This window comes from Hipposideros armiger, unplaced genomic scaffold, assembly GCF_001890085.2.
Source record: "Hipposideros armiger isolate ML-2016 unplaced genomic scaffold, ASM189008v1 scaffold_326, whole genome shotgun sequence".
In the NCBI taxonomy this organism is placed as follows: Eukaryota; Metazoa; Chordata; class Mammalia; order Chiroptera; family Hipposideridae; genus Hipposideros; species Hipposideros armiger.
In genome coordinates, this window is record NW_017731676.1 from 193904 (window position 1) to 209426 (window position 15523).

At 34.5% G+C, this 15523-nt stretch overlaps 1 protein-coding gene across 1 annotated transcript in view; it reads left to right on the forward strand.

Moving 5' to 3' along the window:
- SEMA3E (semaphorin 3E) overlaps positions 1–10017 on the forward strand; it is an 84780-nt gene extending 74763 nt beyond the window's left edge. Inside the window, exon 16 of the mRNA XM_019660707.1 lies at positions 9502–10017. Coding sequence (XP_019516252.1) covers positions 9502–9954 — 453 coding nt within the window. The 3' untranslated portion in view covers positions 9955–10017. The remainder of the gene's footprint in view (positions 1–9501) is intronic.
- The last annotated feature ends 5506 nt before the right edge of the window (positions 10018–15523 follow it).

Consider the following 15523-nt stretch of genomic DNA (forward strand, 5'->3'; position numbering starts at 1 on the left):
TTCAGCATCTTAGCTGTAGAGGGCAGTGTCACTGGCCCTCATATGTGGGATCTGAACCGGGGCCCTCTGGTGTCCCAAGCCAGCTCTTAACCATCGCGCCACTCGGCTGGCCCAGGAACTCATTCTTGTTAAGGCATTTGGTTGGCCAATTGAAGTATTTCTCTATACCTTTTCTTTCTCTAAAATGCATAAGTGCTATATTTTAAAACTAAGTATATGTGGGAAAATTTAAATATGTAATTATTGGCTTAGATTTAAATGTTTATTAGTTCACTGTGTTTAATTTTCAGTTATCATGATTAAACACTTAAACTCTAATGAATCTATGAGTTTCAAGTTGTTCATAAGGTTAGTAAATAACTCCTCATTTTAATATGATACTCACTTTGAAAGTTTTGCATTTGGAACATATTACTTTTAACTTGAAAATAGAATACTCCTTTAAACCTGAAAATAATTTAAAGCAGAAGTTGGTAATCTATAGCCTAAGAGATAAATCTGGCCCTTCACCTCTTTTATAAATAAAATTTTATTTGAAACTGCCACGCCCATTTGTTTAGCTGGTGACTATTGCTGCTTCCTTGCTACAACTGCAAAGTTGAACACTTATAAGAGACCATATGACCTCAAAGCCCCAAATCTTTACTGTATCATTACTTACAGGAAGTTTATTAACCTCTGTTTTAAGGGTTCAAATGAAAACACATATATTTTTATGTGTGTTTATGTGTCTTTAAAATAAACCATCTCACTTTAAAATAGCTAATCATATGTATTGTACAGACTGCTTAGTAATGCACAAATGCACATGTTTATCATAGAAAGTCCAAGAGAGAATGTAAGATGGTATCAAAACTCCAGAACTTCTGTTCACTCTCAATTCTTCTTTTACCCTATGCCATCACTTCTCAACTCTGCCTTCAGACTGCCTGGTTATCAATCAGCAGTTCCTTCCAGATAACTGAGTTCATTACATCCATGCTAAATTTATACAGTTTCAATTAAAATATAATTTTATGGATGATTCAGTGGAGACAGTTTCCCTTATAAAAACAAAACAAAGAAAATGCAGTACACAAATTACATCTTTCAATGTTGCAATTTTGTATTATATCATCTCATCCTTATGCTGCCATCTTGTTTGCGAGATGACTCATATTTTCTTGACCTTACCAGTGCTAACCCATGACAGGAAGTCTAAGAAATCAATGACAACCATGTTTACATTTGTGCCTTTATTCACAAGTACTGAAACCATCAGGTTTGTTCCACATTAATGTAATTTTTTTGTTTTTCTTGTCATAACATGAAGTGCATGAACTCTGCCTTATTTGAAACCTCTGTTTAGTAGTTTTGATATTTTTTATTTCAGCCTATTAAAAATATGCTCATCTTTTCTAAACCAATAACTCCACAGATAAATATTTAGAATTTACAATTTTCAGCCTTGACAAGTATATTTCTTTTAATTAAAGTTTTTTGAGATGAAAAAGGTTAGTAAAGTTACATAGGTTTCAAGTGTACAATTCTGTAATACATCATCTATATATCACATTGTGTGTTCACTACCCAGAATCAGTTCTCCTTCTATCACCATACATTTGATCCCATTTACCCTCTTCTATTACCCCCGTACCCCCTTACCCTCTGGTAACCACCAAACTATTGTCTGTGTCTATGAGTTTTTGTTTCTTTATTTGATGTCATTTTCCCCATATTTCATATTTCAGTTCTGGAGAAATTAGCAGGATAGTGCATTAATTTTATTTTTTTCCTTTGCTAATGGGAAAGACACAGTTTCTATTATATGAATGAAAATATATAAAGTAACTTTGTGGTCACAAGAATAGAAATGAATCTAGAGTTTTAGGTAGAATTTTCTCCTGTTAACTTTCCAAAAGCATACTGAACACCTGTGAAAATTAAACATATCTTCCTAGATCTATGGAATCAAATATGGATCTACGTTTTATTCCACTGAGAGCACTCTGATTCTGGGCATCTGATTAAACAAAGTAATCAGATTTGTCAGGCACACATAAGATGCTCAAAAATACTAAATTCCTTTCACTTTCCAATTCCTCTCAAGCTAGTGTAAATTATAGTTCAAATAGTCTAGAGAATAAAAAATGTACATCTGATAAAGATATACCAGCTTAGAACTGTACCACATTTTTAGCTCCATAGACTAACAGGTTGAACTGTACCTGGATGTCTTGTCCTCACCTGATATTGAGACATCACCTTAAGATAATGTATTATTATTATTATTTTTAAAGATTTTTATTGGGGAATTGGGGATGGGAACAGCACTGGGGAATTGGGGGAAGGGGAACAGACACGTTGCTGTCCTTTTGTTCTTCAGTCTAGTTGTGGAGGACGTTGCTTCACTGGCCCAAGTTGGCACCATCATTGCGCTCTTCCCGGCTGAGGCAGATCAGTCACCGGCTTCTGGATGGCCGCTCACTGCGGCTGCTGGCCGCTCACGCTGGCTGCTGGCTACATACGGTAGTCCATGGCAACCCACTGCCACAGGGGCTGCAGCTTACGCCTTCGCCAACGACTCACAGCAGCCCAGCTCCAGGTTGAACTGTTGTTCAGCATCTTAGCTGTAGAGAGCAGTGTCACTGGCCCTCATATGTGGGATCCAAACCAGGGTCCTCTGGCGTCCCAAGCCAGTTCTTAACCATCACGCCACTCGGCCGGCCCCTGATATTCTTATCTATGGAAATTTTTAACAAAACATTACCTTTAAACTGCTGCTGTTTGTTTGTTTTTGAGCAATATTTATAAAATCGTATGACTATAGTTTACTAGAGTGTGAACTGATCTCACAAACAAACTTGGTTTATTGGTTGTCAAACCAGGATAATATTTCAAACAGCTAGAGATAGTTTTGTTTTGTTCTTTTGTTGGGTTTTTTTGTTTGTATCTTGATTCATGTTTTTTACTTCAGATGCATACTTTAAACATACTACTTAGTTTATGGCACATTGTCATGATCGGTTCACACAAATCTTTCTTGTTTAACTTTATTTTTCCTGGAACACGTTTCTCCACTTTCATCTTTGCTTCCCCATATGCATCCCTTGTAATGATTGGAATACATTCGATATTACATTTGTACACTGAATGAGAATATAGCATTTTGAGTATGCGTGAGCCATAAAAATAAATACATTATGCAATAGGTCTTTATCAACTTCTATTACTTTTTAAAACTCAACACTGTGTTTTTTTTGGTTTATCACTGTTACTGTGTGTCTATTTCATTGTTTCCGTCTGCTACTTAACATGCCATAGCTTGTGTTCATTGCCCTTAAATGGTCCATTCAACTAAGAGTGTACCAAGGGTGTCATTAATTCCCACTACCACGTCTTTCATGATCATCTCTGAAAATAACCCCATTTTTATCTGAGTGCAAATTTCTGCATTATTAACTGTCAACATCCTTGTTTTTTATAATAATTACTGGCTTACTTCCCAGAACTTCTGCACCATCTTCACTCACAAAGCAGTTCATGTGGGTTTCCAGTACCCTACATCCTCACCAGTATTTCGTATTTTCTCACTTTTGCCTTTCTTCTGCATGTAAAATAGTATCTTAAATTTGCATTTCTAAAATTACTATTACTAGTTGAACATTAATTTACATGCTAATTAAACAATTTGGTTTCTCTTTCTCTGAATTGCCTATTTATATACTTTTTTCTACTTTTTTTGGTTTCTTACAAGAGTTCTTTGTATCTCCTATATATTAATCCATTCTTGAATATAAATGAAATTTCTTCTTTATACAGTTAGTATTTTTAATATAACATTTTTTCACAGTATAGTTTTGAGCTCTTATGATAACTTTCTTCTCATCATCTTCTTATATTAAAATTCACTTTTCCACAATTGGATCTTTACTTAATCTAACGTATAACTATAACTTTGTTTTCTACATAGTGAAACAGGTTTCCCAAATGAGCTATTAAGGAATTCTCCCTGTATCTATTGGGTATTCATCTCTATCATATAGCAGGTTAATATTGGAAATTATTTTTAATAAAATATTTTTATGCTGTCATATGTGATATATTTTCTGTAAGTCAACCTTTTTTTTTTTAATTGAAACAGGCCAGATAAGCAAACAAGTATATAAATTGCTGGTCTTTATGTGTATTTCTTGACCAGAACTGATTTCATAGTTAAATATATTCTGAACTAAACCAATTCAAGTCCTATGTCTGTCCTTTTCCTATGAAGAGTGTGGAACCATATGGTTGATACACATGGAAATCACTTCTTCTTCCTGACCAGCTACCAGATGTGCAGGTTCTTTGCTCAATTACTTTTTTTTTACTTGACATTATGAAACATACTGAATCAATCTCTATAGCGAAGAATATTAAAACCATTTTTAGTAAGAAATCCTGTATTTTTTTTAGATTGCCTATAAGAATATTTGATAAAATGATGTATTATGTACCATCTTCTTGACCAAGGAAATCTGGTCTGCAGACGTAGAAAAAGAACAGCTGAATGAAAACAATTCTGTAATCAAGATTTGATGTTGAAGGTACCCATGTTAACTAAATTGGAAAGATTAAATCGTGGAAAGACTTCAAATACAAATTTCTAAGTCATTTATTATTTTTAGGTATTTGTAGGCCATGGAAGATACATTTAATTTTCAAGGTAATTCAACCTACATCATGTCCAGCCATTCAGATTTGAGAGTTCAAACATCTTTCATTCTTGAATTTCCGATTCACTGTACCCAGGAGGGACGACCTGAATTCTAGGACAGGCCCTATCTCTAAAATGCAAATAAAAGATGTGGGTCAGTTCCTATTGTAATCATCAATGAAAGCAAAGCTGCTTACACATCTTTGAACCAGTCTGGACTTTGCACAGTACAGTTTTTATCTGTTAAACTTGGATTTCTGATTATGAAAGAAATACCAGCTTTTTACACCAGATTAGGGAAAAGAAAAAGAAAAAAAGCACTCCTAGTCCAGAGATCAAGGAGGATTTGTATTTATTTCAAGTTTTGCTTTTTGTTTTCTTTTAAAACACTTTCATAAACTGCTTGCTATATGCCAGAAACTAGGCTAGATGACTTCCATATTTTCTCATGTGTCATTCACTCTCACAGGAGATACAGTAGAAAGGGAACAAAGGATCATATGCAGTGAGGATGTTTGTGTATAGATTCTTTTCAGGGGAAGGCATTGTCCTAGAACTGCTTATCCTATATAACTGTGAAACATAGCCCTCTTAAGTTAGTTACTAACTGCTCCTGAAATGACGCTTGCTTCTTCCTTACCCAGATCATTATTGGATTTATGTAGAAGTGGTGAATAACTTGGACACATCCTTATTGGTTTATCCTGTTGTCTTGTATACTCCGAACAAATTCTTATGTTCTTTTTCACTGTCTTCTGAGCACTCTACTCTTTATAGAATATTTACAATAATTAGCAGATAGTCCTTTGCCCCTTATGAAATGCATCATGTTAAAGAGATGAAACTTGCATGGAAACATTATTTGAAGAGGATTATAAATACTATCATGTGTGCTACAAATATGGATGCTATTGAGTTACAGAAAGGAACAAAAGATCGTATGGGCTATAAAGAAAGTATTCACTTAAAAAGTGAAAGTTTAAGCCTGGAAGTAAATTTTAAAAACTGGATTGGTGGACAGTAGAAGGAGTTTGCTAAGGGAAAAAAGGAATAAGACCAGAATAAGACATGGAAGTGGGAAATAAGGTTTCCATGCAGGGAACTGAGAGCAGAAGGAGCTATGAGAGGAATATTTGACTCTAGTGATATACAGTCTGTTTCCACCACCTGTCCTTAAATGTAAAACATTGTCCTTGGGATGCTAGCATGACATTAAAATGTTTATTAGAAATTCACAAGAATCAAATAAGACATGCATTTTTTATGCTTGTAGCTTTTATTCAAATATAGAAGCAAGTAAATTTACAAATAAAATATAAACAAATCTATACGCTATTTAAATATGTAATGTTATGATTTTTTTTCACTGAAATAAAATGTCTCTATGCACGTAAGAAGGGACACATACTACCCCACCCCATATGTGTGTGTATGTGTGTATATAAGACATCTGCCTATAACACTGCACGCCATATGATGACTCAATCCTCTTAACACTTTATTCAAGTGACTTCAAAACTTTTTATATACATTACTACATAAGCATGTTGTTTGGTTTTCATTCGGCTGGAACCTATCATTAACATATTAAATCCATCTTTGTTCTTCTCAGCAGCTGGAAACTATCAAAGCATTGAAAAAGTCTCAGATCTATGATAAACACAAACAATAACAATGAGGTTGACCTTCCATATGATCCTGAATATAGTTTGTTTTTTTTAATTTTTATTATCATGGAAATAAACACACTAATTTAAGAAATCCTTGCAAAAAATTCATTGATCTCCAGAAATGCACCTATTCCACCAACCCCAGTCTGAGAACACTGTATTAAGTTGTTGGGAGATACAGATTTATAAAGGCAGGATCTGGTTAATGAAATGATTCTCACCTGTTTGGGCAAGCAGCAGAGTTTGACTAACTAGTCAGTCAGGCCCATGATCAAAGGAAGTAAACTTTGAAGAAGAGTAAAATAGTACTCATTTGTTGAAATAAAGGGGAAAGATCTCAGTAAGAAGAAAATTGAAGGACTGTTATATATTTGCAGATAATGTTGCATGCTCAGGTGTATCAAGTTTAACAGGTGACATGATGGTAATAGACAAGGAGGACATTTTTGCTGAGTGTGAAGGAGGCCTATATGAAGAGATAACATTTAGGTCAGCTTTACTGGATGACAAGGAATCAGCCATAGAGAAGTGTCTTTAGACAAATACAAGAACATAGGCCCTGAAACAGAATCAAGTTGTGCATGAAAGCAGGGACAGAAAGAAATAAGATTTGGGGGAGCCAGCCAGGAGATGAGGTCAAAGAATCAGTTATAAAGTCTGAGACTCTAACATGGCAAAAACTATGAAATGGAGTGGATGCTTCTGTGGTCATCACTGAAAAAATGTTGATGGGAATTTGGGATGTTTTGGATATGAGAACATAATGAGAGAGAAGTATATATGAACAACAGTTGGGGACAGGAAGACTAGAAGAATGATGATTTAATTTTCATAAATAGGTAAGTTAGTGAATGAGGGGAACGTTTGAGTGGAAAGACACTGAATTGTAGATAATAAAAGATCAAATAAGTCTCGATCAGTGTTTTGTAAAACACAGGAATCAGAAAACAATGGATTATGTATGTGTAAGATGCACCATCTTAGAGAAGCTGATTGAAACAAGGAAGTAGAAGAGTTATCAAATGTATGGAGCTAAAACATGAGATCAGGGAATGATAGAGGATTGTGCCTCAGAGGGAATGGGAAATCTACAGAAGATACCAAGAAAGAACCAGGAAGAGAACCAGAACAGTATAATGGCATGTATTACACAGAAAAAAATTAAAAAGACATTTAAGGAGGCAGGTCCATCCATGTCAAATGCAGCTGCAAATTTAGAAACAATGGAGGTTGTCCTTCAGCATAAGTATCATGAGAAGCATGGTGTGGTGATAGTGCGATTGCAATAGATGGAGAATTTATGGAGAAAGCTCGTGGTGAGGAGAAGACTGTCAAGGGGCCTGATTAAAATGAGCAGAGTGACACAAAGTTCTTTAAGTGTTATTGGCTATGTATGGCAGGTGCCAAAGGTACATTCTCAGCAAAACCTATCAATAGGTAACAGATTGGTTTTATGTAGTGAAGATGTTTTTGGTTTGAGAGCTCTTCCTGGGTTCCTCACTCGAGAACTTCCTGAGTTAATGGCTATAGCATTTTGTCTACCTGAGCATGGCCATGTCAAGGGAAGCCACTAATGAAAGATATACTCATATGGAGCCCCTTTTATCATCCAACTATATCACTCTGAATCTGTGGAGTAATTAATTTACCTGGATAGCTGAAAAAAATACCTCTGGGAGCCCCATAATTTATCATTAACATTCCTATTTGAGGTACAATCCCCCACTATACCACAAATGTCACTATGCCACATTATCACAAATTATATAAATGACCACACATGAGTAATTACACATGAGTAATTGCATCGCATCTCCAGACATGCCCAAACTGATCAAGAGCTAAGCCTGGAAGGCCTTGCCAGGACCTACCACTGGGACAAAAACATGCTTGTTGGAATGGACTTTACTGGCAAGGTGGTTGTGGTGGTTGGTATGATGCCCCTTTAATATTGGCAAAGGTGAATATTGCTGTTGTTTCGCATTCTCAAAGGGGGAGTCAGCCAGTATAGTGTGAATCACCTTGATATCACGATACGCTCTTAGCCCACATGAAAACACATCAGTTTATTTTTAGCTAGAAGAATATATATACAGAAAGGTAGAGGTAAGTATTGATAGCACTGTGCAAAATAATTTCACCTGTGTTACTTTATTTAAATTTCAGAGCAATTCTTCAAGTAACATTAAGGTTATTATCTCCATTTTTACAAAGAAAACTAAGGCAAAAAATACACATCAATGTCCCAGATCTCACATAATTAGTAGAGTGCGGCGCCAGCATTTGAATCTAGTTTTGTCTAATGTCAAATCATATACTCATCAGTACAACAACTGGTGGTAAAATATGAGTTATTTATTGAAAGCCTTATTGTGGTCTTCTTACCCTGAAGTGTAATTATTTATTTATAGAAATAATGTGCATAATTTACTATGTTACAAACATAAAAAGGAGATATTTGAGTACTGAAAATATAGACAGACTTAATATTTACTAGACTGTGAGGTCCTATAGACCAGAATCTGGATTTTACTTGTTAATTTTTTTAATCTCTTTTAAATTGACTGCCTAGTGGAAATGTAAAGAATTCTCAATTAGCAGATAGATTCTTTTTTCTTTTTTTTAATTAAAGAGAGTGCAAGTAGCCCAGCTGTCTAAACAGCGATTTTTATAGAAACGTTGGTCATTATGATCTATAAGGCATAAGAACCTCTGAACTAATAATGTGAGAAATGGAATCCATTCTGCTCATTAAAAAAGAAAATAAATAACTCTGACAAATCTTCATCTCACTGTAAATTAAAGTGTTATATTGAACTGAATTTCCCCCCCCCTAATGATTAATTGGAATCACTAAAGAGAAAGCTCTCTCACTTTGCTCTTTAAAATATGGATGTGAAATGACCTCAGAGTCATTGATATGAAGTGACCTCAAATGTAATCAAGTTCAGGGCACACACACACACACACACACACACNATATATATATATATATATATATATATATATATATATATATATATATATATGTCTTCATGATTTCATCATATGATAACGGAAATGAAAGAACTCAAGATAGTGGAAAAGGCTATAGGTTGGTGTTCTTCTCTGCTGGATAGTGCTCCAGTGCCATTATTGTTATTTTTTCCCTTGCAGGTGAAGACAGATGACAGAGTGGTTAAGATGGACCTCGGTTTACTCTTCCTAAGGGTGCGCAAAATGGATGCCGGTATCTATTTTTGCCAGACAGTAGAGCACAGTTTTAGCCACACTATCCGAAAAGTCACCCTGGAGGTAGTGGAAGAGGAGAGAGTGGAGGAAATGTTTACCAAAGACTATGAAGAGGACGGGCCTCACAAGATGCCTTGTCCTGCTCAGAGCAGCATCCCGCAGGCAGCAAAACCATGGTACAAGGAGTTCTTGCAGCTGATTGGCTACAGCAACTTCCAGAGAGTGGAAGAATACTGTGAAAAGGTATGGTGCACAGATAAGAAGAGGAAAAAGCATAAAATGTCACCTTCTAAGTGGAAATATGCCAACCCACAGGAAAAGAAGTTCCGTCCCAAAGCCGAGCACTATCGCCTGCCCAGGCACACGCTGGACTCCTGATGGGTGAAGCCATCGACTGGCTTCTGAAGAATTTATATTTGGAACCAAAAAAAAAAAAAAAAAGAGAGAGAGAGAGAGAGAGAGAACAGCAAGGGAGAGAGAGACAGAGAGAAGCCATCCAACTTTTTTGTATTGCTTACACGAGATTTCTGTAATACAGAAATGACTATAAAGGTGTTATGATAAGTTATTCTACATACTCATCTAATTGGTTAAATATCACATAAGAATAACTAATTTTTTTTAAAATAAGTGTATTGCTCAGTGGTTTCACATTGTATTTATCAAAAAGTGACCATAACTGTAGTTTTGAGTACTTGGCTGCTTTTTTCCATTGCAATACCCTTGGAAGACTGAAGATAATTGGAATATTGATGAAAAGCTAAGTATTTTAATAATCACAGAATAAACAAAAATAAATGTTTTAATCTTTCTGAATTTTCCTTTTCCACCATTATGTAAAATATGCATAATATCAGATACTTTAACATTTTTATGTGAACCATCTGTAGTTTTTAAGAATTATTGTATTAGTGTTGTCAAAGCCATGAGTTTTATGAAGCAGGTGTGTTATAATTATTGTAAACCATGAAAGAAAAATTGTGGTCACCTTGAGGTTTGTGCCCTTCATAAAACATTTATTAAACCACATTCACGATAGTTATGTTTCATGATGAAAACACATCCTTTCAATTTTACTCCAGTGCAAAAGAATGATGTGAAGGTTGCTCCTCAGAATGATAAAGAATGTCAAAATAGATGGAGTTACAATTAGAACTCGAACTGAAAAAAATGTTGCTGCCCTCTTCTGGGAGAAAAAGTATATTCTCTCTCTTTTTTTTTTTTTTTTACTCCACAGTTTGTTTAAAGATTTGAAAGCAATTTATCAGTAAGTACATTTAATCCATTTTCAGAAAAAAAACACTAACTGAAATAAAAATGTGTTAATGCTTATGTCATGCTTTAAGATAGAGATAACATGTTTATGAATAATTTATTACCTCACAATCCAAAATGACAATAATACAGCACCAAAGCTCATAAAAACTTAAATTATATGCCTTCCAAATAATCTTCCCTGAAATCTAAAATATATTTGAGAAACATAATGTTTTATTAATGTAAAAATATTAAAGCATTTTGCTTTCAATTTTCCAATTTTCCAATTTTGTATTAACAAATAGGAAAATTATTTCATGAGTTCACTTCACTTAACCAAGATGTTCAGAGCACTTTTACTTTTCTCTTATAAATATTATGAAGAGATTTTATTTTTGAAAATGTTTATTCCCTGAAGGTTTTTTTTCTCCTATTTTATTTAGCAAGTACCTTTCTAAAATATAAAATTTTTGAGGTTTTTTTTTTCATTTAAATAAAAATAAATAGCAAATGAATTACACATGAAAACATGTATGAATATTTAAATGTTAATTTTAAATATTCATTTTAGTTTCCAAATTAGCTTAAAGGCTATATAATTGAGAAAGTTAAAATATTGAGAACATGTAATGTCTTTCAATCTCAAGCTAAGATTAACAAATACGTAAATGTTTTCAGAAAGTTTAAGGGGTTAATTCATTAAGCCACCAAGCTCCAAAAGGTCGAAAGGATACAAATATATAGAGAAAAATTATCATTTTCTAAAAAACTCAGTTGTTATTTACATAAGAATCCACTGGAGGTCATTGCTACCCACTAATATTAACTGAAAACAGAATGTATTGAAAGTTATGTTTCAAAACACCCAAAAATTGTACTTCAGTAAAAGCTGCCTAACATGGAGAAATAGAACCATAACCACAGATTACAGGATCCTTAGCAAAGTTTATGTCCAAAATACTCAAAGTGAACAGATAAGTCAATAAAGCACTGTTTATTGAATATATTCTTCCTTTAACACAAGAGAAGAGAAAGCAGGATTTTCTCCTGTTTTTGAATTAAAGAAAAAGTAGGGTAGACATGGCATAAGTAGTTATTTTAATCTCAGTAACACATACGAGCAGTTAATACTAATGATATCAAACTTGTAACCCAAAAGATTTGGTAGCAGAAGTGTTCGAACTGAGGAAAATAACTTTTCTATGACACATCTTACGGATTGAAAGACCTTACAGCCTGCTTGATTAAATGAGATGACTATTCGCCAGAAAAAGAAAAATTTTATGTAAAATGCTAAACTTGATTCTGGAAAAATAAATACAACCCAAATCTTTTTAAACTGCTGATTTGAAAAAGTCCTGATAAGAGAATTTTGAGGACTAAATTTGAAAATTTTGGGAGAACACAAAATTTATATTTATGCCAGAGGTGCCAAAAAATGTATACACATTTTAAGAGATGTTATCTATGCTCAAGCAGAAGTTCGCCGTAACCAGAAGTGTCTGGGCACTGGTGGTAACCACCTTGAGCACCTCTTGTAATTGTGGATGTCTAACGTGACTTCTATTCATGTTTTGTTATTGGTATATATTATTATAATTAATACAGTTTTTCTTCTTTCTTAAAATGTGTATACACTTTTTTGGCACCCTGTGTGTGTACACACACACACACACACACACACACACACACACACACACAAACACACTTTAAGATGAATTTATTGCCCTCTCAAAAGACAGACAAACCTATGTTGGGGTTCTGTCCTTGAGAATCTGAAACATACCCCAAGAACACATCCCTAGTCTTTTGTTCTTTCTGGGTTTAGAATTCAGATTCAGAATCTCATTTGAGAAATGCCCAGGCTTGGAAAATCACAAATGAACTGATAAGCTTTACCCCCTTCCCTGAACTTGGGAAGAGTACATGCTTAGCCACATGCCATATTTGGAAGAATTAAGATTTTGCCCCGACCACACCTTATTTTCATTTTCCCCAGACATAAACTCCCTGAAAGAGAGAAATGCTCTCTAGCAGGACACAGCTGAAAAAGAGTCATGACCATCTATCCTCGTTACAAAGGGGCGCTGCCATGTAGGGTCCGTCCCCTGCTTCTTCAGACCTCAGTTAAGTTATTCTGTTAGGAAGAGGACCTGTGGATGGAGTGAGCCTGGACGTGACAATGCACACCTCCTCTTTCAGTGCTTATGCCACCTATTGAGCTGGAGCTGCGGATTTATTAGCAAGGAGAATGACACTTTGAAGGGATTTTACTTCACGATCTGTGATGCCTCTTCCATGTCTGACCTCCTACATTGCTAAGTTTCCTTTTGTGTTTATTACCAAATACTTCAGTGCAAAGCTATCAGCTTGGAGAAACAGGGATTAAAAATAGAAATAAACACTAATAACAACTCTAGGAAAAAAGGGAACAGAAAGTCTTTGCCTATTTAGTAAATGGAAATTCCATATATATATTTTAGAATTTTTTCTTTCCTCAGATTCGTTAAGTACTTACAATGTTTTTCTTGTGTCTAATATTTGTTATAGGGTGTAGGGTTTTGTAAATCTTCTTAGTGATTATAAACATTTGTAAAATTTGTAAAATAAGTCATTTTGAGTGTTGGTGTTAAGCATGAAGCAAACACAGCAGCTGTTGTCCTTACAAATGAATTATCTTTAGCCTGACAGATATATTAAGACAACTACTTTGCATTGTATAGACATTTGAGATCTCAGGAGAAACTGCTACAGTTATGATGACAGCAAGAAGCTGATGTTCCTTTTCTTATAACAGAATAGCACATCAAGTTACTTTTTCAAAAGCCGTACTCATTTTTAAGGACAACAACTGTTGAATTTAAATCAGATATAAATAATAGATTTTCAGGAACATTCTTGATTCTAGTGTGTTATTTAAGCTGGCATGTTTATTTTTCTGGGGAAGATAGTGTTATATTTTGTCTTTCATTATAAATTGAATGTGTTCTGTTTGTTTAAAGGGCTTAGTTATAAGCTAGAGTACTATATTGGGTATTCTTGTCTGTATGACTTCCTTTTATGTGCTTGCCTAGGTCCATAACAGCATGTAGCATATTATTTTTTTCTCCTAGTTATAAGCCACGACTTGTTATCATCAGGTGGCAAGCTGCAAAGACCATTAACAATGTATCTCATTGACTAGCATATGATCTGCCACTACACACTGCATAATTTGTACCATCATGTACAATTCCTATTTAGTTCAATTTAGATGATAAATAAATATTTGCTAACCCCTCATGTGCTGTCTGAGGACTGTTTTCTAAGTTTTTGCCAGTTGAATTCAAGTTTCATGTTATATCAAGCCCAAATGTAAACATGCAATGCTAGACTAGTACAATACTTTTGAAGAAGTTAGAAAAAATTTTAATTCTCTTTTCTTGGAAATTCATGTCAACTTTCTTCAGTTGGGAAAAGTCTGTTCATCTCATTATCATGTAGCAGTTGGGTTTATTTAAGCCACCTCATGCTTCTAAGACCAGCAGCTAGAAAGTCCTTTCCAAATGGCATCATCCACATAAGAGATGGAAAATGAATGCTTTTAAAATATAACTGGTAGGATGTTTCCAATTTTTGCAAGCCCCCATTTCTATCTTGACGTATCTAAATTGCTGTTTTCTCTGCTATTTTTATAAGACCTTGGGAAGGTTATTTAAATGACATTTAGTTTTAAATGAATTTCTCTTTTGGGAGTTTTGTTTTCAAGTATTGTATTGGTAAATAATGACAGTGTTTTAAAGGAAGAATTTGTCAGCAGTTCCAGCACAGTGTTTTCTGGCAGTTTTATGATATGACAATGCCATCAATGATAACTGTGTATACATGTTTTAAACTTGCACTCATTCATAACACAGGGCCTGCTTTTAGTGTAGTATGTGATGAACCCATTGAAACTGTTCTTTAAATACATATTCACTCATCAGTCAAGGGAAAGTAGAGAACCATTGTGGTGAGTAGAAATCTGTTACCTATTATTTATTCAAGGGGAACAAAGTATGTATCTATCCTTTTATCCAAAAGCTATAGGCCAGGCATTAGGCCAGGTGCTTCATAAAGTATACAAATGTTAATAATGTCATTATGTTATATGGATAAATAAAAGTTGAATTATATTTGTTCCAAGAATGTGTTGACAGCTTTCACTAGAAAAATGTCAAATCTTATTTTTTTTTTACTTTATGCAACATGAAACCCAATAAAAGTGTAGCTTTTAAAATGTATTTCAAGTATTTGGAATGTTGTGAAAAACCCTTCTAATTATGTATCTTGAGACTTCTGGTCAGGATGACATTGAAAAGCAGGATTTGAGTCACAGGAACTGCAATGAGGTAGCAGTGGTAGATGGTAGACAGAGACAGAAAGTAATTTAACAAAAAAGAGACAGGCAGACACAGCAAGAAGGCAGCCATCTGCAAGATAGAAACAGGGCTCGCACCAGAAACCAAATCAGCCAATACCTTGATGTTGGACTTCCCAGTCTCCTGAATGGTGAGAAATAAATGACTGTTGTTTAAGCCACCTAGTCCATGGCATTTTCTTATAGTAGCCTGAGCAGACTAATATACAAAGGAAAGAACAGAGAAAGGCAGACAGATTAAGCATAAACAAAAATTGCAAATAAGACTACAAATATTCCAGAACATCTGAA